Source organism: Sinocyclocheilus rhinocerous, unplaced genomic scaffold (genome assembly GCF_001515625.1).
Source record: "Sinocyclocheilus rhinocerous isolate Xijiao unplaced genomic scaffold, SAMN03320098_v1.1 scaffold1473, whole genome shotgun sequence".
Classification (NCBI taxonomy): domain Eukaryota; kingdom Metazoa; phylum Chordata; class Actinopteri; order Cypriniformes; family Cyprinidae; genus Sinocyclocheilus; species Sinocyclocheilus rhinocerous.
The window spans coordinates 804,523-829,497 of record NW_015638582.1 but is presented as its reverse complement, the minus strand read 5'-3'; the positions used below and the strand labels follow the sequence as shown (position 1 = coordinate 829,497).

At 35.0% G+C, this 24,975-nt stretch overlaps 1 protein-coding gene across 5 annotated transcripts; it reads left to right on the top strand.

Annotated features, from left to right (window-relative positions):
- The first annotated feature begins 1,117 nt into the window (after window positions 1-1,117).
- Window positions 1,118-21,005, top strand: nup35 (nucleoporin 35). Of its 5 annotated transcripts, none has more exons than XM_016565087.1 (9): window positions 1,118-1,200; window positions 2,230-2,391; window positions 2,511-2,638; window positions 3,573-3,627; window positions 3,720-3,855; window positions 3,974-4,043; window positions 4,128-4,256; window positions 4,346-4,501; window positions 10,662-11,118. In XM_016565087.1, the coding sequence occupies exons 1-9, from the start codon at window positions 1,164-1,166 to the stop codon at window positions 10,749-10,751; spliced, it is 963 nt and encodes a 320-aa protein (XP_016420573.1). In that variant the 5' UTR covers window positions 1,118-1,163; the 3' UTR covers window positions 10,752-11,118. The 5 variants fall into 5 exon arrangements, with proteins under 5 accessions (XP_016420573.1, XP_016420577.1, XP_016420574.1 ...); XM_016565091.1 differs by lacking the exon at window positions 10,662-11,118 and adding an exon at window positions 20,322-21,005 and having other exon boundaries at window positions 1,119-1,200; XM_016565088.1 differs by lacking the exon at window positions 10,662-11,118 and adding an exon at window positions 7,793-8,548 and having other exon boundaries at window positions 1,121-1,200.
- The last annotated feature ends 3,970 nt before the right edge of the window (window positions 21,006-24,975 follow it).

Below are 24,975 nucleotides of genomic sequence, written 5' to 3'. Positions count from 1 at the left end.
TGATTTGAGCAAAATGAAGTTCCACAGCAACATAAATGCTTTATTACATGAGTTAACCTTTAAATGGGCTTCAGAAAATGCATGTGTTCGACTCTACAAATATAATGCTATTCTAAAACATCACCCAACATCTTGGGATTTATAAAGGAAAGGAGCCCTCTGGGTGTCAATTTGTTTAAATAAATCAAAATAAAGAGACAAATACATCTTTCAAATATGGCAGTTTGCTTAATGGGTTTAGACGGAGCTGGCATTTCTCTCTTTATTTGGATGCAGATGACTGGCATCATATATTCAGTCTTGCTCTAGGGGATATGTGCTCAGTCATTTTACAGAAAACTATTGCTCCCTCTGTCTCTCTGTTCTGGAGAGACATAGTTACTGTTGATATAAATCACTGAGCACTAATGAATACTTAGCATTGCTCTCAAAACCTTTTTATTTTGTACCACGCACACGTAGGATATAGTATATATAGGCAGGATATAGTCCAGTCCATGTGCACTGATCAGAATCCAGCAGCTCTCCGTCTTTAGTGAAAAACAGCATAATGATTATAAAAAAAATAAAAATCTAAAGCAAATTAATCATCTAAAGCATATTAAATTTAATTTATTTTATAATGCAACTAATAAGCTGCAGGCAAAGTCAGAAATTAACTGACTTCCAGAATTGATTTTCTTAAGCATTTTTAAGCAAGGGTATAATTTTCATATTCGCTAAAATATAGGCTACTATCAAGAATTTATTAGGCCCACCTCATAAAAATTATATAAACATAAAAAAAATCTATCGAAATATATATATATTTTTTTTTGTAAAAAAAAAAAAAAAAGCATGTATATAGCCCTAAAATGCTAATTAATTATTCTAATATGCTGATTTGCTGCTCAAGAAACATTTCTGATTATTATCAATTATGAAAAAACTAAAAATCAAAATCAAAATAGTTTTCAGTTCAAAAGAATAGAAATGTCATTTTTTTTTTTTGTAAAAAAAAAAAAAAGCATGTATATAGCCCTAAAATGCTAATTAACGTAGGACAAATAATGGTATAAAAACATAAACTTAATGTTTTCTTAATTTTGGAGATGAATGCTCCTTGCTCCAACAAGAGGAGGACGATTTCAGTGTCCCTTTACTCTGTGAGGTCCTGGACGGGAATGAAGCCACCCAGTAGAACAACAGTGCCATCTTCAGGTGAATTAGTGTAAGAACCGTTAACCTGAAAAATGTGAATACAGCAATACAGCATTTCTGCAGTGAGGGGCTACTGGGCATTTCACAGGTCTGTTACAAGTTACAACCTGTTTTTATACAGTCTATGGTTACAACACAGCATAAAATGCAAGCATAAAAAACAAGAGAATATTAGTGAAAAAAAATGAATACAGTTACTAAATATAGAGTTTTAATGTATTAATCTTAAAATAACATGTCTTCAGGTTGCTTTTAAAAAATGCGAAACGCCAGTTTAGAACGTAGTTGGCAGTACTCTGAAATGTATGACGGTGTTCTGCCATTCAGTGCTTGAAAACCACTAAAAAATAACTTTCATTAATCCTGTACTAAATGTCTCCTCCTGGGTCTAAAACAGTCCAGTTGCAGCATTTTACACCTTTAGTAGTTTATCAATACACTTCTTACTAAAAACAGTAGGCGATTACAATAATCGAGGTGAGAGAAAGTAAAAGCCCGAATTTGTTCCCAAAACTAAAAATCAGTTTCATGTCCTTTCCTGCAGGGGCGCGACAGGCGCGAGCTGGTCTCGTGAAAGCGGAAGTGCAGTGCGCTTGTGTTACAGCACGCGCAACTTCCGTATGGTTCAAAATTTTTTTGCACTCTTTTTTATTTGGTAAAGTAGGGCTGATCTTCTCTCCGTGGCTGCCGTGATAGTGACCCAGTATGGATATCCAGAGTAAGTTGTCGTGTTTTACACCAGTCCTGTGTTTGGATGAGTTTGTAGAGACGTGCGTACATGTGGCTGTGCTAATGTGACCGGTACAATACAGCAGAAAGACATGCGTTTAATTGGCTTCATAACAACTTATACATTATCAGTATATGCGGGTATTTTATATTGAGAGTAAAATAAAAAAACCTTTTAAATTGCAGTTGTTCCTAATTGTCCGTATATAGCTATTAAAAGCAAGTGTAGGTTTTAGAATGTAATTTGCAAGAAGTATTAAATGTATAACTCACTGACCCTTTTTTAATGTCTAATCACAGGTATTGAACCAATGACACTCGGATCTCCAACCTCCCCCAAGCCTGGGGCTCAGTTTTTACCTGGGTTTCTGATGGGAGACCTGCCTGCTCCTGTCACTCCTCAGCCCAGGTCTTTTGGGTTGACAGGAGGTGGGGCAGAAACAAGGTCTCCTCTTCTGGCTGGTAAACACTTATTATTCTTTTACTGCATTTTGCTAAAACCATAAGGAATTATTAATATGTCATTTTTTTACATAGCACAGAAGTTACTTGGTAAGACATTTGATGCTCTCCTCCATCAGGTGGGTCTCCTCCACAGCCAGTGGTCCCAACGCCTAAAGACAAGAGTGGAGCCCCTCCAGTCAGAAGCATCTATGATGACCTCAACGGCTCCTGTGTGGGAATGTCACCTCTTGCTGCTCGCAAGCAAGTGAGAAAAATAAAGATTTTGAAGCACATGACCTGTGTTCACAGAAGAACATGGAGATACATTAAGTAGCTAATGTATTTAAAGGGATAGTTCACCTAAAAATGAAAATTTGGTGTTTATCTGCTTACCCCCAGGGCATCCAAAATGTAGGTGACTTTGTTTCTTCAGTAGAACACAAACAAAGATTTGTAACTCAAACCGTTGCAGTCTGTCAGTCATATAATGGAAGTGAATGGGAATCACGGCTTTGAGAGTCAAAAAAACATACACAAACAAAACCAAATTAAACCCTGCGGCTCGTGACGATGCATTGATGTGTAAAGACACGAAACGATCAGTCTGTGTAAGAAACTGAACAGTATTTATATCGTTTTTTACCTCTGATTCACCGCAATGTCCGAACTGTCCTGAAAGGGCAGTTAATTAATTATTAATTAATTAAGAATTAAAAGGGCTTTCCACAAAACTTTTCCTTTACAGCCTTTCATCACTCAGCAAACATGACGTTCTCGCATGAGAGCCCCAAGTTTCTCGAATGCCAACCTCAAAATCGGTTCAAACTAAATAAACACCATTTATACAGACCGTTCATTAACCAGCTGTGCATATGCGTAACTGTATTTATTATTGTGGAAAAGCTTTGCAGCTTAGGCTATAACAACCTAAGCTATTACTCCAGAGTATGTAATGTATGTAAAGGCCACCCTGAGTATGTAATGTTTGCTTATGGTTTCAGTTGTTTTTAGATTTTTTTTCTTACATTTAGAATAAATTTTAGTACAAAAGTTATCGATGAATTGTGATTTGTTTGTCAAAACGTTTCATTTGTTTGCAATGCTGGTTAGTGAAGTATACACTTGATGTTGATTTTGTTATAATTAATGTAAGAGAAGCATTTAAAATGTTTTTAATGAGATTTTGTTCTTTTTCACAGCCATTTGCTGGAGTACACACACCATTGTCTGGTCTACCAGGGACACCAGGAACCGGTAAAAATCACTTTAAAAAAAAAAAAATTCTTATTAAATGAGGTGTTCTATCAAAAAATATATTCTTAGTTTCTATTTTTTTTGTCCTATAGTGTCTAATTTGTTTAGCCCTGCGGGTCAGCAGAGGAAAACAACACTTTCCCCAGCTCAAGTAGATCCATTCTTCACACAAGGAGATGCTCTGTCCTCAGAAGATCAGCTAGATGACACCTGGGTCACAGTTTTTGGGTGTGTTTAGATCATTAATTTATTAACTTATTTGTTCCATTTGCACAGATATGATGTGTCAGGCTTTATGGTGTCCATTTCTACATATGGCATGAATTTTATATTTGTTTGCACACAGATTCCCTCCAGCATCTGCATCGTACATCCTTTTACAGTTTGCACAGTATGGAAATATATTAAAACATGTGGTAAGTACAGTCAAGTTTCAGCACTGCAGACAGGTTTTTCTATATGAATTGTGTTCTATAAAAGTTTGTTTCTTTCATTTACAGATGTCTAATTCAGGCAACTGGATGCACGTTCAGTATCAGTCTAAACTGCAGGCACGAAAAGCTCTCAGTAAAGATGGAAAGATATTTGGAGAAGCCATAATGATTGGCGTCAAACCTTGTATCGATAAGGTAAGAAGCACAGAAGCGATAATTCTATTGGTTGTAATTGTAACAGTGGTAATGTTACATTATGAGTGTTTATTTATTTATTTTTTCAGAGTGTAATAGAGAGTTCAGACAAGAGCAGTACTTCCAGTTCTGTGTTCACACCCCCGGTGAAGGCTCCCAGTACCCCCAGTCACCCTCTATCAACTCCCCGATCTGTCATGAGACCCCTCAGTGCTGCTTACAAAGCATCCAGCAGTGACTACCAGGTATAGTTGACCAATAACCTTCCACACACCACTGCTCTTAAAACCCACACAAATAGTACTGAACAAATAAATTGAAATAAAACTGACAAAGGCAGCTTAAAATAAATAAATACATAAAAAATTATAAAAATAATGCATTTGATAATGCTGAGGCTTTGTGGAAAGAGGAGCAGTTTTTTTGCCATTTAAGAGTGGAGGAGCATATTATAAAGCTACAAAGGTTATCAGTAATGATTACAGATTAATTTGGGTATAAATATTAATAAAATTAATAATAATTTATATTTATTATGTCAAAAATGTGCAAAAAAAAGTCTTTCTTTTGACAGCAGAACCTAGCCAAAACCATTTCTTACTGGTTTGTAGTTTTCCCAAACCTGACTAAACATGAGTTGAAATATTTGTGATTTTTTTTTCTTCTTCTTCTTCTTACCATTTTGATATCTGGGCAGTTTTATATAAGGGTCAGTGACAAAAAGGGGTTGGCAAGATGAGAAATTAAAATTCTTTTAAAACTTGTTTTGTAAATAATCTTTGACAAATTCTGTAAAAAATATAAAAAACCATATTATTAGACTAAACTAGATGATTACATTTTATTCCACATTCATTTTCCTGTATATAATTATATTTTTATGAAAAATACTGGTTACGCCAGTTGACACAAACCAGTTACACCACTTGACCATGTTGCTTCTACAGCCAAAGGTCATTGTTTGTTGAAGAAATTGACACTGAAAATCAAGAAGTGACTTTTTTACAAAAGTTAAGACTGAATGTACATGAAAATGTCAAATGGGGTAACCGCCAAAGAGTTATCTCTAAATGTAAATTCTAATGCGTTTTTGCAATATATGGCGGGACATATGCGAAAAACACCTGTTTTGTAAATAATCTTTGACAAATTCTGTAAAAAATATTTTAAAAAACATATTATTAGACTAAACTAGATGATTAAATTTTATTCCACATTCATTTTCCTGTATATAATTATATTTTTATGAAAAATACTGGTTACGCCAGTTGACACAAACCAGTTACACCACTTGACCATGTTGCTTCTACAGCCAAAGGTCATTGTTTGTTGAAGAAATTGACACTGAAAATCAAGCATGACTGTCAACAAGTTCAGCTGAAGTGCTTTTTTTTTCCAATGCTAAAAAAAAGATCTTGCAACATAATTATCATAGTTATGAACAGTGAACTCGTGTCTCATATTGTAATTAGAGTTAAGAAACAATATCCGACAAGAAATTATCATAGTGATGAACAGTGAACTCGTCTCATATTGTAATTACAGTTAAGAAACAATATCTGACAAGAAATTATCATAGTGATGAACAGTGAACTCGTCTCATATTGTAATTACAGTTAAGAAACAATATCTGACAAGAAATTATCATAGTGATGAACAGTGAACTCGTGTCTCATATTGTAATTACTGTTAAGAAACAATATCCGACAAGAAATTATTACGGTGATGAACAGTGAACTCGTCTCATATTGTAATTACGGTTAAGAAACCATATCTGACAAGAAATTATCATAGTGATGAACAGTGAACTCGTGTCTCATATTGTAAATACAGTTAAGAAACAATATCCGACAAGAAATTATCATAGTGATGAACAGTGAACTCGTCTCATATTCAAGTTCAGCTGAAGTGCTTTTTTTTTCCAATGCTAAAAAAAATCTGGCAACACGAAATTATCATAGTTATGAACAGTGAACTCGTGTCTCATATTGTAATTAGAGTGAATTGATGTTCAAATGTAGACACCCACTTCCTTCTGCTACATTATTAAATAATTAATGTATATATTACATTATATTATATGATACTGTATATTGCTTAAAGGGATAGTTCACCCAAAAATGAAAATTACCCCATGATCCCCCCTTTAAGCCATCCTAGGTGTAAATGACTGTCTTCTTTCAAATGCCTACATCCTACATCATCCGCTGGAACGCCACTCTCGTGAATGCGCGTACGTCAGTTAGTTAGTAAGAGATTACGGTTTATAAAGTTTTAAATTTGGAAGTTTAGCTTACAAAAGTGCATTGATTCGCTTCAAGAAACCTTTATTATCCCCCGGAGCCATCTGGAGCACTTTTTTATGATGGATGGATGCAGTTTATTGGACTTCTATTGGACTATTGAATATCACCCATTCACTGCCATTATAATGCTTGGAAGAGCCAGGACATTTTTTTAATATAACGCTGATTGTATTCGTCTGAAAAAAGAAAGTCATATGCACCTTGGATGGCTTGAAGGTGAGTAAATCAGGTGGTAATTTTCATTCTTGGGTGAACTATCCCTTTAAAATTTTAAGTGAATGGAATAGAAATATGCATTAAAACTAAACATTTCAAAAATAGTTTATATTACATCTTTAATCAGCATCATAAACTAGTGATATTTGACTAAATTGGCCCTTAACAGAAAGGCTTGTAATAGGAGTCACCAGTTACACCACTTGACATTTCAATTTAAAATCAGGTTTGACAGGCATTATCATGGACACCTTTGTAGGTACATGGCCTTGGTGGGAATATTTCAAATGTAAGTTTTAAAGTTAATACTCATTTTTGCTGAGGTCATACCATTTGACATGTATACCTAAGAATACCTGACCATACCCTTAAAATGTCAAATTATCTCAAATTTTAAAGAGAGTTACTAACCTTTGCATGCAGCAGTTAGTATCACAAGAGGTCCTTCTCTGTGATGTAATTTCCTGTCACATGATCTTCTTGCAAAATATTAACAAAATGTCTCCTTGAATGGTGGTTTTTAAACAAGATCAATTATTTGGTACAAAGTTTTTACGGTTACACCACATTGACATCTTTGCCATCATCCCCCAAATATTTTCTCAAAATGAATTAAAACCAGAAATTTTAGACTTGGTCCACAAAAAACAGAATGTATGCAGTTAATTTGCACATTTATTTTGAAACTTTAACCCTTTTAAATTTAACTAAACCATATGGACACAAAAACATTAGCGTCACGACATTGACCCATATTTCAAATTGCAATATTTGTCAAAATAATTTCTGTATTGTTTTGCATAATGGAAACAGTAAGAAAATTATCAATACACGTAATAGAATATAGATAAATGTTTACAAATGTTATTTTAAATGCTAGTTGGTGGATCAAACTGAAATGTGCTGTAAGGAACAACAATTTGAATGAATGAATGATGAATGAATGATGCATTTATATTAATTTAAAAGCATAATTTTTGAAGTGCTTGCTTTTTGTTTTGTTCTGATTCATAGGTTGTCTCAGATCAACAGACACCAAAAAAGGATGACAGTCTTGTATCGAAAGCAATGGAGTATATGTTTGGATGGTAGTCTTTCACTCAAAGGGTCCTGATGAAAAAGCTCTGAGACCATCAACAGCCTCTGATGTATTGCTCTAAAAACTGACATTGGGTTTTCTGAGCACAAGCACTGAGTGAATACAAAAGCACTTTATCTCTACTTTTGCGGACTAATTGACTTTGTGTGCTGTTTTATGGAAGATGGACTCTTGAGTGTTTCACATGGACTGATTTCAGCTGCTGGGTTTGGAGTTGCATGCTTTGAAGTTAGTCCCTCCTGTCTGTCCTTAAAATCATTCAGATTTAACAACTTAATCGTAAGCATTAAGTGTTTCAGGTCTTAACAAACATGCCAAAAGAAATTCTATTGGAAAGTTAAGAATCCAAATCATGACACGCTCCCTCGTGGGACCCTGTTGTACAAAATCGGAATTTCTTGCGTGACATAATTCATGGTTATGATCGGCTTTCTGGGTTTATATATAAGAATGGATCTCATAAGAATATCATTGACACCTACAGCTTTTTGAGATCAAGGCCTTAATCTAGGATTTTTAACTATCTTTGCATTTGGGTTATATACTCTGTTTTTAGGCTTTTGTGGGTTTTCACTAACTTTATCAGTTATTTTAATAGGACAGAATCCATGTTTTTTTTTTTAGAAATGTCTGAATTTGAAATGCCTTTGTCTCTTTAATAAACGCTGTATGACGAGAAACTGTAGTTTGTTTTCTGTAGTTATGTATTAAGTACTAAGTTATTAACTAGGCATGATGAGGCTATAACAAAAATTACACGATACAGCTCCTTCAGATCCACATTTTTGCCTTTAGAAGGATACAGTTATTGTGAACATTATATTTGTTAAATTCACAGTAGGTAATTTTGTCATCTAAAAAAAAACCATTTGTGCAATTTGATTTTATGGCCATAATGTGGAAATCTGGAAAAAAATAAACCCCGTCATCCTTCAATTTAAAACAAATGGGCAAATTTCTGGCTGAAGATTTGGACTTAGTTGTATTTGATGAGTAAGAGGTTGATTGTTGCATGCCATCATAAATTAATGAGCATCTGGTGATTGGGTTTTTTTCCCCTCAAATGCAGGTTGTTTCCAAAACTGTCATACATATATTATGAATAAGTGTTTGATCAGTTTATTCTTATCTTTGAGTCAGAAACCTGACACAATTTTGAGGAATTTTAAGACTCTACTTCGAAAGTATCAAAAGACTTCTCACAGTCTTGACCTTCTCACAGTCTTCATGTGGGTGGATTCAGTGGGTTTGGAATGAAGCATTTAAAGTGAAGATGTTTTGACATCTATCCTTACTGAATTGCAGGGTTGGGCAAAATTATGAGTTTGCTCCATTTCATATTAGAATTTGATCTGGCTTGCGTTTCCCACCAATGGTACAATCAATCAACTTAACTCTACAATCAACTCTACTCACAATGCAGCACTGAATTGCAATTTACAGAAATCCAATGGGTCAATCGATTAAAAAAACTAATTAATCGCACATTTTTCTGAAATTAATCGTGATTAATCCCACCTTACATTAAGGTTTTTAAATATACTTGTATATTGCAATAATTTCACACTCAATCTTAAAATTAACGTAGAAACAACATAAAGACAGTATATTTTTAATATTTGTTTAGTGGCGTCTTTTTTTTATGACTGAGGGCCAGTATCACTGATACAAATACCACTGATGTCTTTTTTGAAAAAAAAAAAAAAAAGTATTTTTTCCCCTAATATTTAACAATTGACTATAGCCATTCAACAGTACAGTTAACATTTATTAGACTTTAAAAAAAAATAACGGCCCGGTTATTGTCTGTGAAACCGGGGGAACAACTTCTAATTTAAGTGAACTTAAACAATCTTCTCATAAACCCTTTATAATAAATGTCCTATTTACCTGTGCCTTTCAGCAAGTAGGAAATATACAGAAATTGAATAATGTTATCAAACACTAAATTCTAAATTAAATATAGATGAATACTTAAAGCTACAAAAGTTATTTATTATCTCTTTTCTGATTTTTGAATCTCAGTTCAAATTTAATTATAATTAATTTTAAATTTGAAAAAGGTCAAATGTAAATGTATATCAAACTGCAATATATATATAAAAAATATCTTGGTTCAGTTATAAATGCCTCACAACAATGCTGTGTAGTATACACCAGTTAAAGAAAAACATGTTGCTGTTAAATAGAACTAACAAAGGGACAAAAACCCTCTGGCAATGTGAGAACGAGAGGGCTCTGAATGCCTTCTAAAAAGTAGCTATAAAGCTATTTGTGTGTTGTGCACATGTAGAAGGCTTGTAAGATTGGTAACTACTTTAGGGAACGATACTCTTGCTTGGGGCTTTTGGGGCCTTGGGGCTTGTCCAAAAAACCTATAAAGTTGCAGCATTTACTTCAACATAAAATAAACTGAAATTCATTTCATATGGGGTGAGATGTGCAAATGAGAACAAATTGGCGTGCATTGCCTTCACTGCTTAAACCCTTTCACAGCTCAGCATATTGAATACATTTATTGAATTATTGATTTTGTGTGTACTTACCTTATTTGTACTAGATACTGTTTTCAAATGCGTCACATATAATAGAATCCAATATGTAATTTTTAGCTGCAAGTAATTTGTAACTTGACCCAGACTTCAGACATGAAACTTTAGCCTTTATTGTAGATTATTTCTTAAGCTTTCATTCGAGACTCAAAGGTTAAGACTTGTAGGCGGAGCATTTTTCTGCATTGGACTCTTTCGCTGACCTTCCAAATGACCCTGAGACTTGTTTCAGGTGTCTGAACCTCGCTCTGATCAGGCAGCGGAGGTCAGGCAGGGTAGCCAGCTGGATCCCAGATCAGACACATGGCTGAGTGCTTGCTGAAGGTGACACTGAGCAGGTCTCTGGAGGTGAGGCTGACCCTTGCTGTCAGAGGCTGCCAGTGCACAGCTCAGATGATATGCTCAGAGATGCACGCTACCCCCGGGCCTGCTTCAGATATAATCCATCCTGATTATTGCTGTTTTTCCACCGGAGGCATGATTTAACTAACCTTGAAACAGGCTTATTTTTGTGGCATGTTGTTTGTGGCTTTTTTTCATGCATAAATGAAGGTGTAGTGGTTGGTATACCGTTGAAGCTGTCGGGGTTTCATTGACCTCACAGGACATCGGAGGCCACTCAGAACACAATATTAAACTTCTGTTTTTCAGTGTGAATGCTTCCTGAATTAATAGCAAATAAAAAGTACTGCCACTTTAGTCTCTTTTGAAAATATGTGTATGTGTGGGTCCCTTCAGACTTGAATGTCCACCTAAACATTCACAGTTTAGTAACAAATGAACACATTGTTTTCCTGAGAAACATTTACTCTTGTTTTGGATGTACTGCAATGCAAGAGAGCAGCCACACGTTTATGCATTTTCTAGCTTGAACCTATAGTGAGTTCAGCTTAGATGGGATGCTGGTCACTAGATGGCAGTGTGTTCATTTACTACTACTATTTATTTATTTATTTTTTAAAAGCATGAGCAACTTCAAGTTGAAGTAGTGCCTTTATTGGGTTTGATCCTTAGGGGAAGCATTTATCTTTTTGATAACTTACAAACAATAGTTGTACGAATAACGTTGATCAAATCATTTGATGCAAAATAATTTTTTTAATGTTAAGATGTAATAATGTGGATGAAGGTAAGCATACCAGTGTTGCTGGAAGTTATAACAACTTGAGTTAAATATCCAACTTAACTAAGATAAAGTTAACTGTACTTCAGTCAAACACAAACATAACTTTTTTTGTAAGTTGCATCAAGGCTTTACTTATTTTAATGTTGAATTTTAAGTTGTGATAACTAATCACAGCAATCATTTTTACAGTGTATAATTAGGCTATTATAATTATAACGATGTCAATTGAGTTATTCATAATGATAATTTATAATTATCACCTTACTATGTATATTATGCTATATTACTTTAGTAGTATAATATAATACTATATGATATATAATATATAATACATATTAAATTAAGTAAAATTTTCTGTCTTAGCCTCAATAATAAAAATTATAATGATATCATTAATAATGATCATTTATAATTCTCAATTTCAGACAATTTGGGATGTTTTGTGAAAAGTTGATTTTGTAAACAAAGTTTGATTTTAATGGCTACAACACACTTCAAAAAGGCATGTTCTGGGACAGAGGCATGTTTACCACTGTGTCAAATCACGTTTCCTTTTAATTATGCTAATTTTTGCAAGTTTTGCATGAAAATATTTGCCCAGTCTTACTTGCTAGATACAAGACTTCAGCTGCTCATCAGTTTGTATTGTCTGATTCTCCTTTTCATGACCGGCCATACATTTTCAATAGGAGACAGATCTGCTGGCACATCTACATGTGGCTATATTTGACCGCAGCATGATGGTTTCTCATGCAATGCCATCTGAGGGATCAAAGGTCACACACATTCAACTGAATGTTATGTTTGAAAAAAACAAAAAAAACGCTTTTATTGTCCTCATTTGTAAGTCGCTTTGGATAAAAGCGTCTGCTAAATGACTAAATAAATAAATAAATGTTTGGAATAACATATTATGTATGGAATATTATGTATGGAAGTTGGTGAACTGTTTCAAATGTGTTTAACTCGGATATTCTATAACCATTTCACTTTTATTATTCCTCTCTACCAACTTTTGTGTGTTGCAGCAATCAAAATTAAAAATACTTTATATAGATAGTCGTTTTAATAAGAATTAGATTACCAGTGGATCTGTTCAATTTATTCTTTCTCCATTTTATAGGAGACTGTTAAATGTCCAGGGATTTTTGTTAATGAGTTGAGCAATTTATTTGTTTGTGCCTGAAGATGTGATCGATGCAAATATGATGATCTTCAGAAGTGCTTGTGCATTGCTATGATTTGCCCAGCTGACATTATTAATTGAGTACAATAGTGCCATTTTAAACCTCATCAGTTGACTAGTTTCCTGGCCATGACACAGCATCAGACATAAACATCCCGCTTTGATAGGTACATGCAGCCTAATTCAAAACACGTCAGGATGCAGGCCCTCTTAGTCACTGTGTAATCTTATATTAAAGAGATCAGGAAAGAATTAAAGGAGACCTTGGCTATGCAATAGGATTTATGCAGGTCCTATTAGACTTATTAATTTATAGTTTTAATTAAATTCTGGAAATGCAGTACTGCAGAAAAGTAACCTGTTATTGGATAATCTGGGTGCGTAGACTCGCAGGGCAGGGTGCATATCAATAGTGCCTCCAGTGAAAAGGCCACAGCAGTATGGACTATTTAATGAGAGGATGTGAATTAACTTGGAGTGGGATTGGGGAAGAGGAGAGCCACCGTGCAATGAAATGCTTCTTTATTTGGCACACAATGGAATAAAGGCCGGAAAAATCAATGATAATATCTCCCGATTACAATCATCAAGGTTTACTTCTCTTTCAAAATGATTCTTATCAATTCCCTTAAGAGCACCAGCCTGTGTGAAGGATCAATACCACGCTGGTGCTGTGGTTTTACTTAATGCGTTCAGCCCTGGGCGTTTGGTGCTGTGTGTGAGTGAACGCAAGGCTTTCCTGCCGCATTAGAATAGTACCGCTTTCATTTGACTCTAAGGAGATCAGAATAAGCATGGAGGTTCTTCATGTGAAGCGTTCTCATTTCAGATCACATTCAGACATTATCTAATTTTTCTTCAAGAAGTTCTCCATGATTGTTGATGGCGGTAATGAGGACTCCCTCCTCAAGTTCCCAGTGTGGAGAGGGAATGAGGGATAAGAACACTGCCACTGCCAATCAAGATTTTTGTCTTCTTTTATCTAAAATAATCTCAACAAAATAAATTTACTTGAGAACCAAACTTTCATAAAATAAAACTTTTCAAAGAATGTTTTTCATTGGATGTTTTTATCTTTAAAGTCTAATATAAAAATAATTAGTCTTCAAAGTCTTTAAATAATAATGATAATAATAATAATAATATATACTACTACTACTACTACTACAACTAATTATTATTATTATTATTTTTTGATAATTATTAAAATACATTCTCCTCATGTTACCACTGTGGATAGGGAATGAGGCATAAGAACTTTACTTGAGAAACAAACTTTCATTAGATAATAAAACGAAAGGATGATAAAGGATGATTTCCATTGCGTTTTTGTTGTTTAAGCCTCAATAATAATAATAATAATAATAATAATAATAATAATAATAGTTTTATTAATAAAAAATATTATTTTTAGTAGTAGTAGTAGTATTGATTGTTAATTGTTATTTTGATTATTATTGTAACAACTATACAAATATACTGTATAACAATTATTATTAATAATAATTATATTATAGTCATTGTTTATTATTGTTATTATTATAGATATTTAATTAATAATACCAAAAATAATAAATATTTAACAATAATAATAATAATTATTTAGTATTGAGGATTAAAGTACAATTGTGTGCACAGCTGGAGAACTGCAGAAAATAGTTGAGTCTTGGGGTCAGAAAGCCTCAAAAAAAAAAAAAAAACCAATGTTGTTTGGGAGGGTTTCAAGAAAAAACTAGAAAGGAAAACGCTCTCATCCAAAAACAAACTCCAGCATATTTATTTGCTAGACACGACTGGAACTTTAAACGCGACTGGGTTCAATGGTCAGATGAAACTAAAAAAATGAGCTTTTTAGCAGCCAACACTCAAGATGGGTTTGGTGCACACAGGGATAAAAATACCCCATGTGTACAATGAACTATACTGCTGGATCTTTAATGTTGTGGGCCTATTTTTCTGCCGGAGATCCTGGATATCTTGGTAAGATAGATGGCATAATAGATTCTATAAAATACCAATGGATAAACATTTTTAAACTGACTGTCCATGCTAGAAATCTTATAATGGGCATGGTTGGATCTTCCAACAGGACAATGATCCACAAACAAACATCAAAATCAACACAGAAATAGTTCACTGAGAACAAAACAAATATTCTGCCCTGGCCAACCCAGTTCCCTGAGCTGAACCCTATAGAAATATAGATGTGGTGAACTGAAGAGGAGAAGCATTAACATCTCTCCAGGGTCTGGAGAGATTCTGGATGAAGGAATGGTCTCTGATCTCCTGTCAGATGTTCTCTAAACTCTTCAGCCATTATAGGTGAAGACTCAGAGTTGTTCTCTTGGCAAAAGGAGGTTGCAAAAAGTATTGGATAAAAGGGTATGATTAATTTGGACCAATGTGTATTAGAGAGAAACATTTATTTCATAATGAGATTTCGCTCCCATTTTAAATTCTTATTCTCCAATGAAAGGTTAGATTTTAGTAAATTTTTAAAATAAAATATCTAAAGGATTGATGATACAGATTAATTTTCACAGCCTTCTTTGATCATATTTACCAAGGGTATGGACAATTTTGAGCACAACTGTACATTATTATTAAAATATTTTAAAACACATGAATTATTATTATTATAAAATTGATAATTGTATTATTTTTATTGTTAAATGTATTGCTAGATTTATGCTTAAAAACATTTGTCAATGTGTAAGAAATGCATAAGGGGTTGTGGGGGTTTATGGGCTGACATGAACTGACAGAAGTGAGGTGGGCATCACACAGGAGGTGAGAGAGTTTGAATTACAGCTCACAGAACCTCTATGGCCCTGTCAACCCTGCTCAGACTCCACTGAATGATACAACATGATGCCTTTAAAACAATGGCTTGACCACCGCATGCAGGTTAAGCCATGCGCAAACATCAGCGGACTTTATCAGCACACACATTGGCTGCTGACCGGCGCTCCTGAACCAGGGCCCTGCACAGAGATTCCTCTCAGGTGTTTGCAGGGACCATGATATGATGGGACTGGAATGTGAATGAAGCGTCACGTAGAGTCTATGCTCTTGTCAAGCAGGATTATGCTCTGATGTTGACAGCCGCGGATACAGAGAGCATTGTTATTTTGAGAGGAGATAGTGCTCTTCATGCTTGTCATGTGACACACAGCGGCCATATAGGCTTATGTTTATTTATTTTTTTCGTTTTTATTTGAAATATTTCCAAACGTGTTAACTATATCATGAAATATCTTGATTCTCAAATATGTGTAAGCAAATGCATTTTGCACCTTTATGCTTATGTTAGTTGATCTAATGGGCGATGGGCAAAGTAGCCTAATAGTGTAATATATAACTACACATAAAAAACGTCTTTTTACTTAAGTACCAGATATGGGTGTCATGTCATAAAATATTTTAATACGACTGACTTTGTATTTAATGTGAATTTAATAAAAACATTGTAATTAGCTAATTATAACACTTTCATTTGACAGAAAGCAAGCAAAGAACATTTACATGATCAAAGAACATTTTAAGCACTCAAAAATAGGGATGTAACGATTAACCGCGAGCCGGTTGAAAATCGATTCAAATATGTGACGATTTAAATCGGTTGAGATGCTAAACAAATCGTGATTCAATAAGGGGTAGGAGTTTATATGAATGCATGTCTGAGGGGAACTTACTGCCTTTAGAAAAGTTTAGATGGTATTTTTTCTATTCATCTTGCCTCTGTATAATGCACATTAAAGTTCATAAGTGCAGGGCTGCTTTCTTTACAGCGGAAACCAAGGAAACGCTTTAAGCGCCACCTGCTGTCAGAAAGTGAATCTGCGTCTCATTCAGCTCGTCTGCTTTCATGCAGATATTTGTATGTATAGTTTCACTGTTTTTGCTTCAAATTTCAAAATCATACATTCTAATTTAGATTAAAAACTGCTCATGTTGCATGTATGCAGCATCTTTGTTTGGATCATGATTAAAATGCAGTGGTTGCCTCTAATTTTAAATGGAAAGAGCACAGACAAAGCCTTAGTTTGTTTATATGAAGAGATTTATTTTATTTGTGTTACTTATTTATTTGATTTGGGGCTTGTTTTAAAATTTCAATTTAGTTTTGTTATTTACATTTACATTAAATTAAAATTTTGTTATTTAGCAAACGCTTTTATCCAAGGCGACTAACAAATGTCAAAATCAAAACCAACAAAAGAGCAATAATATGCAAGTGCTTTATTAGTATATTATTATAGTGTTATATTTTAATTTCACAAAGAAATGTGCAGCATTTTGTCCAAGCAATAATAAAAGGACACATTTAATTTATAATTTGTCTTAAATCTCATTTTGTAAAAATAAAACCGTGAATCGAATCGAATCGTGAAATCAAAATCGTGAATCGAATCGAATCGTGAGTTGAGTGAATCGTTACATCCCTACTCAAAAACTTTCATTATTATCACTGAAGCTGCTAACACTGTGAAATTAATATCTCACTTACATTCGTACGCACATCTTTGTTTCTGGTGAGAGAATGTCAGAGAGCAGAATTCCTTCAGCGAGCAAATGAACAAAACAGCGATGACTCATCGGAACACCTCTGATTGGTCACTGCATTCATAAGCTCAACAGAATCGTGTGTGATTGGTTATAATGTGCAGCGCTGTAAAAATGCGTCTGTCTCTGGCTCAGCGCCAGCCAGCGAACACAGATTTGAATTTAGCCGCTGGTGATATACCGTACTGCACCGTTCTAATCACGCCGGTGTGATTGTATGAAATATAAAAATATATATTATTGGGCTATTTTTTTTGTCTTTTGGAAGCTGCATTCAAAATCCACTTGGCTCAAAAATCTGAAGGGGCGCATGCACGTCATAATATTTTTATTACATAATATGTTGTTACATGTTATATGATGTTTGTATATGTTTGTATATTAAATATTACATGTTTCATAGTATTACATGTTTGATGTTTTATAAATGTTGTTTGTAATACCATAGTAGATGTATTACCAGTGAATGAATTTTATTTATGTATTTTTGTTTATTTTTTTGTACTGACTTTCTCCTATTTGAAAACTTTCTCAGCACAACTGAGCACCAAAGAGCAAAGCTGGTAAACTTCAAATCACATACTGTGCTTTTTAGGGGTCCTGCGCCAGCAAAGCAACTGGCATTGAATGGAAATGCAAGCAGATGGCTCTCTTCAGGTATTACAGACCTCCCTGGTGCCATTTATTTCTTTGGTGTAAAACTTTTCAAATATAAGAAAGAAATTACTGAGTGCACATTAAATGAAAGCTTTAAGCTTAATACGATTTTACCTGCTGATAGAAATACTTTTGTTTCAATCTAATTCCACTGAATGATGTGTATCTATTTCTTTTATAATTATGCTCTAGTTCAATGTTCTGTCTCTCTAGTATGTTATTAGTTTAAATAGCATTCAAACATTTTATAATATGAAGATGTGCTGGTGATGATGGAGCTCGAAGTTCTGAGTCATTTACACTCCACACATTAAAACTCCATATTCTCAGTCACATTAATGAGTGAAAGTACCAAACAAGTTGAGTCAGAAAAGCTGATCCCTTCTTAATGTCAAAAGCTTCAAATGTCAACGCTCACCCCTCCTGAGCTTCCCCATTTATCTCCATCTCAGCAGCCTCTCGTTCCTGTCACATGCAGGAATGGCTGCAAGATACTGCTGAGTCCCGTCTTTATTCTGTGGAAAAAGTCGGCAAGGATAAAAGAATGAGAGAAAAGTGAGCAAGAACAGAAATAAACAAGTGGAAAGGAGAGAAATGGTGTTAGAAGGAAATACAGAGAAGGACAATAAAAAGAGATTATAGAAAGTAAGAGATAGGGAGAAAGATGAGTGTCCGTCTATTCAAGATTCCTGGGTCCCTCGGGCCTGTAAGAATGGGACACCACTGAGTCCTGCACTTTCTAGGACTCTGTGTGTCTGAGAGTGTGAGAGAGAGAGAGAGAGAAAGAAAGAAGAAGAAAATGGGAGCCTATTTTCTTGGTCGCGAGACCTCATGCTGTCATTGTGCACAAATCCAACATGCTGAGAGAAAGAAGTATACAAAAGAAGAGGAAAGCAATAACCACAGGTTACGTGAACAAAGAGCAAAAATATCAGTGGATCTGCAAAGGAAAGCAATAGGATGGTTTTCCAATTACATTCACTGCAGCATTCATCTCTATCTGAGTTTATGTAATTTCCGTTCATTGTTGGACACTGAACTGATAACGTGCGTTGCGACCTCTGAGAATACAGCCATATTTTGTCCACAGTTCCAAAATCTTAAAAGCAGCCTTATTCTAGAATTTCGTAACATTTACTCACTTACAATGTTATCAAGGTTTCTTGCGCAAAGGTGTGGGGATTCTTGACGCAGTTTAGTTGTACTTACTTAGTATTAATAAACTTCAGCCACTTGTTTCTAAGTTTTGTATATTTGGAAAGATAGTAATGAGTAGAAAACTGTTCAAAAGTTAAGGTGGTATGATTTTATCACGAATTAAAATAACTGTTTTCTATTGTAATATATTTCAAAATATAATTTATTCCTTTGATGGCAAAGCTATATTTTAGCAGACATTACTCCAGTCGTCAGTGTCACATGATTTTTGTTTTAGGGGTATATGATATTTTTAGTAGTAAATAAAATAAAAATTTAATACATTTTACAATAATGTACTATTTCAGTTTTTTACTTCAGAATTTCACTTTTAATGTTATGTAATTTAGAAATTGCTAGCAATTTCTGAGAGAAAATATAGTTTCTACACCATTTTTTCAGTGTAGTTTCATTTCCATTTTTTTTTATTTTAGCAGCCATTACTCCAGTCTTCAATATCACATGATCCTTCAGAAATCATTCAAGAAACATTTCTTAATATCATCAATGTTGAAAACAGTTGTGCTGCTTACTATTTTTCTGGAAATCATATGGTGAAAGAATTTCAGCATTCTTTGATAAATAGAAAGTTCAAAAGAACAGCATTTATTTAAAATGGAAATTTTTGCAACATTACAAACGTCTTTACTGTCATTTTTGATCAATTTAAAATGTCCTTACAAAATAAAAGTATTAATTTCTTTAAAAAAAAACCACTTACTGACCCAAAACTTTTGAATGGAAAAGTACGTTTATAATCAAACATTATTAGCCTTATTAGTAGGCAGACAGATTGATAGGCTAATAAACCTCTTGAAGTTTTTTTTTGTTTTTTTGTGTGTTTAACATTTTCAAGCCAAGTTTGTCTTGATGAAGTTTCTTTACCTAAATTTTAAATTAAAATTCATATTACAATTCTGCACACTGTTTGTTATCTCAGGGCCAAGTTGCTGATAAGTGAATAGTTGTATTATGTAAATGTGTTCAGTCATATGTTAATGTATTCATGGGTTGGTTTCCATACAGTATATGGTCTTGGTAGACTGAGGAGGGAACCTGTGATTTATAATGCGTAGTACATAAAATGGTTTGATTCCAAACCCCTATTTCCCATGTTTTGACTTTAACATACTCATTTTTCACCATCGTCACTTAAATAGGAAATTACACTATGTGGGACCCCGAGTCTCTGATTGACACATCTGACTGCACTGGACGTGGGCAGCTGTTCCCTCTTACCAACCAGCTGCTGTCTCTAGTCCCTCCGCTGCTCGTGGAGAAGGTCACAGTCCTCTACAATCCACATCTACAAGCACCCCAAGCCTGCATTTATATCCTTGGAGAAAGACCATTTGATGTCTCTGTGGTTTTTAAAGCTGTTTTCACTTACAAAACCTGAAAACATTTTCGAAATGCTTCTTTCATCTGATAATTGTTCAGGTTACGAGACTGCCAGTGCTACAAGAAACCACTGTACTCAGACAGCAGACGCTAATGTTTATCAGATGAGCTGAGAGGAAGTCTAAAAGAGTTTGTGCACTGATTTATGGGCTGACTTCAGATACGACATTATCTTTTCCCCTGTCTGATCACCTGAATGACAAGTGGCACTGACTCAGGGGAATGTGGACTCATAGACTTCACCCCAAAGTGTGCGCACCTGCCAGAACCCTATCTGTAGCCAATCAGTCATATGTTCGTTCAGCCATAGTCGTCCTCACTAAGGGCCCAAGCTCCTTCACAGACACGTGGGAAAGGTGTGGAAGAGTGTTATAAAGGGCTTTAAAAACTGATATAACCAATTGATTTGGAGGAACAGCGATGAGAAGAGGAGAATTCATTCAGACGCCAAAACTGCCGCCAGCTGCCAGCTTTTGCTCTGTGTAAATTGGATGTGCGGTAGATGTTATGCTCCAAAATAAAATGTTTCTCTACATTGAGTATGATTAAATGGTCTTTGTCCTGCAGCATAAACCTAGCTGTGCGCTGGCTAGATATATTGCTTATATTTTTAGTCTCTGTCTTCTATGTAGTTCACAAATGCACGTACTTTGATAAGATCAAAGAAAAATGTGAGTTTGTATGCCGTGGACGCATTAAAAAGTCAATATAAATATAAGAGGTGAACTAAAAGCAAGGGTGTCCTCGGTGACTCACTTTCACAATGATCCATTGTTCACGCAGTATTTACCGGTCGCTCTGTGTCATCCATCTTGTGTACATTTCCCAGCTCTCAGCATGAGATGGCCTTCAGCCAGTGCTCAGGGCCTCTTGTTATAAATCTAACAGCATTGTTTGCTATGATGCTCAGCCTCCAGCAGTCTGTCATCACAAGGATGCACGCTTGGCTTGAGGAGAGATTTCCCCCCGACCACCTTGTCTCGCCTTGTTTCTTTTTCGATAATGTTGAGAAGAACAGATGGAAGTTGAAATTTGCAGGCTCGAGAGCCTGCGGCAGCCATGTTGCCACGTATGTGCTTTTGGAAGGAATGGTCTCATCGTCTTTGCTCCCAGTGCTTAGAGGTCACCGGTAAACACTGCTTTGTACAGGCGGGCCATCAAGATAACGGAGGTCACGTGGCTTTGGAGCACAAGAACACCCCTGGGGCCTCGCTTGCTTCAGAGCTGGCCTAGAAAGTGGCAGCTAGAGGACCAATCAATGTATATTTGCAGTTCCCTCTATTTTATAATGTAATGGAGATGCATTTCGGTTGACCTCCAATCACTTTGGATGCTACACACAGCTGAAACCCTCCAAGGAGCTTGTTAGCATTTTTAGCCTCTTTTTCTTCTCGTTGTTTCCATGCAACAGATGCAAAGATAAGTGGCTCTGTACGACCTTAGTTAAGGTAGGTACATCCTACGAGACTCCCGGCATCTGCGAAGGTGTGTTGACGCTGAGTGATTGCTTTCCCACAGGGAGCGCTGGTAAGTGGGAGGTTTACCCTGAAGGTCCTCATGGAGGGGGGGCACTGTGATCGAGAATAGATTTTCACCAATGGTAGATAATGGCAGTCAGCAGAAAATGATGCCGGGGAAACAAAAAAAGAGAAAGGAGCACATTATCAGGAGTCTGGAGCAAGGCCATCTCCAGCCCGCCCAGAAAAGGTGTGGGCGCAGAGAGAGTAGCTGGGGAATTCTAATGGCATTTATTCTTCTCTCGGAAACAGGATAACTATAATATGTCAGTAGTGTCTTGCGAATGAATCCATATTGGCTGGCTCCTTAGATATTCAAGGAGTTTTATTTCTGACAGGTCCTGTTAACACAGTATTTGATCCTCAGCAATGTGGCACCCTATTTTTCCTCAGTAATTTGCTGTATACTTTGTAAACATACACTCAAGTCGATGTTTAAATTCATTCTCCGTAGCAAACGATGTATCTTATTAGCACTCTTAAGAATGGCTAAAGAAAATGAGCAAAAGCAGTAAAACACAATCCATTTGCTCTAGGAAATCCTTTTCATTTCCTTTATGTAATTGGTATAGCAGGGTTGTGCAAAAATCAGGATTGAAGAATTAGTTTGTTTTCAATTCATGACTTGAAATTTGAAATGAAGTGGCCACAACACACAAGAAGTTCAGTATGTCTGTCGGTCAGTTGGATGGATTGATACAGTAGATAGATAGTCAGTCTGTCTGTCTATCTATCTATATATGTCTGTCTATCAATTATCTTTTGATCTATCTATCTATCTATCTATCTATCTATCTATCTTTATGTCTGTCATTCTATCATTCTGTCTATCTATCATTCTATCGGTCGATCTGTCATTCAAAAAACATGCTGAATTTCTTTAAATTTGAATTAGAAGTGATTTGCTTCCTCAGTTATAATTCAGTTCAAATTCAGAAAATGGATTGAAATTTAAAATACATTTGTCTTTATGAACTTCCTTTTTCATCAGAGCACTTTTTTTTTTACAGAAATCTGTCCTGCATGACATCTCAGAAAAAAAATTAATTACTCCTCAGAAAACTGATTTTATTCCAGGGATGCTGCAGGTTTCCCACAATCTAAGAAATTGCTGTTTCAAACACGTGGCCCACAAATACAGCACACTAATAAAAACCTTGTTTATCCCTGTTCTAGGAAAGCCTACGGCATTAAAGACCCTACCAGAAAAAAAATAAAAATATCACACTGTGCCAGTAATACCTGCTTTAGCGAGTACAGGATGCGTCCACAGGAGGGATTAGCCCTATTGATCCCAGCTGGCAGACAGAACTATTTGAAAGTCAGAACAATCACATTGGGAACAGACTCTGTGGGCATGTGGACCAAAGGAAATGGTAGATGTAAGATACAGTCACAGAACTGTGAATAGAGCAATAGGGGAAAACGCTCAACAGATAATGGGGTACTGACACATCTATTGCCAACAACAGCTTCTGCCATTCACCTCACAACTCATTTCTCTCTTCTTCTCTGAAGTGTGTAATTTGTTATGCACTTCTCCTATCCCAGTTAACTTATATGTAGAAACACCGGTAAGCTTGGCTAATGAAAAGTGCACTTGCACATGCTCAGTTTTAACATTCAATCAAATTGTATTTTAAAGTCACCATGAAAGTTCTGGTATTTCTACATCACTTAAAATGTACTCAAGTAAAAGTAAAAGTACACAATTTTTAAACTACTCAAAAAAAGTACAATTACTGATAAAAACTACTTAATTACTGTAACGTGAGTATTTGTAATTCGTTACTTCACACCCCTGTATATACAAGAGAAAATATTTGATTACAGAGAAGCGCAAATTTATATATAAAAAAAAAAAATTAAAAGAGAGAAGGAGTGTTTGTATTTGTTTTTAATTTAATAGGAGATTGTGGTAAGAAGTTATTTTCTTTTCAGTTTTTTTTTTTCTGGTTTCTGTTAATTAATTTATACTCTATATGCTAATGGAGACATTGTAATTTCTGTAAACCATTTATAAAAAAATAAACAAAGCTAGTAAAAAGAAAGATGTAATTGAATAATATATCATTCCACCATCATAGTGCTTGAATCATACATAAATGATTTGTTTGCCATTTTCTGTGGATGTGCGTTCTCTCTTGCATTCTGCTGTGGAGTGTTAATGCACATATTAATTTGATCAGAAGACAGATGTGAGATCTCATCTGAGATCTAGCACCTTTAATTTAATCAGATAATAACAATGTGAACGAGATCATGCGAGTAAGCACTCAGTATTGTCGTGCAGGGAATTTTTGTGTGTGTGTGTGTGTGTGTGTATAACCTCTTCCATCAGATTTATGACTTTGGATGATCAAAAAAGCAAGTCAGCAGATTCCCTTAATCTCAGAACACGTTACCAGGGGAGAGCAGCTGTGCATCCAGAATGCAACACTGCATGAAAACACATATAGAAATTCAAACACTCAACACGGGGAAAAAATCATGTAAGAAGCATATTTACTCATTGACAGTCATATAAAACTTACAGAACATACATTACATAACTTATTTAAATCACAAAATGTAACAAAAATTAGTTTCACTTAAATTTTTGATGGTTCTTCTGTAATTCTGTAGTGCTAATTATTATATTTATCTCCCCGTAGCATTAATATTTTGGTAAATATTTAGGCCAGGTAAATTTTAGAAATCATTAATAATGAAACATTGGTTTAGTACAGATACATTTTTGTACTAATGTTGTATGTTTTTTTAAAGATATTTTGCTTCTGTAACATTCTAGTGCTTTCTGGAACATTCCGGAACACTGTGGAACTAGTCATAAAAGACTAAATTAATCAAGCGTAGATTTCTGAAGTTGGATGACTAACTTCTGGTAACTGTTTAT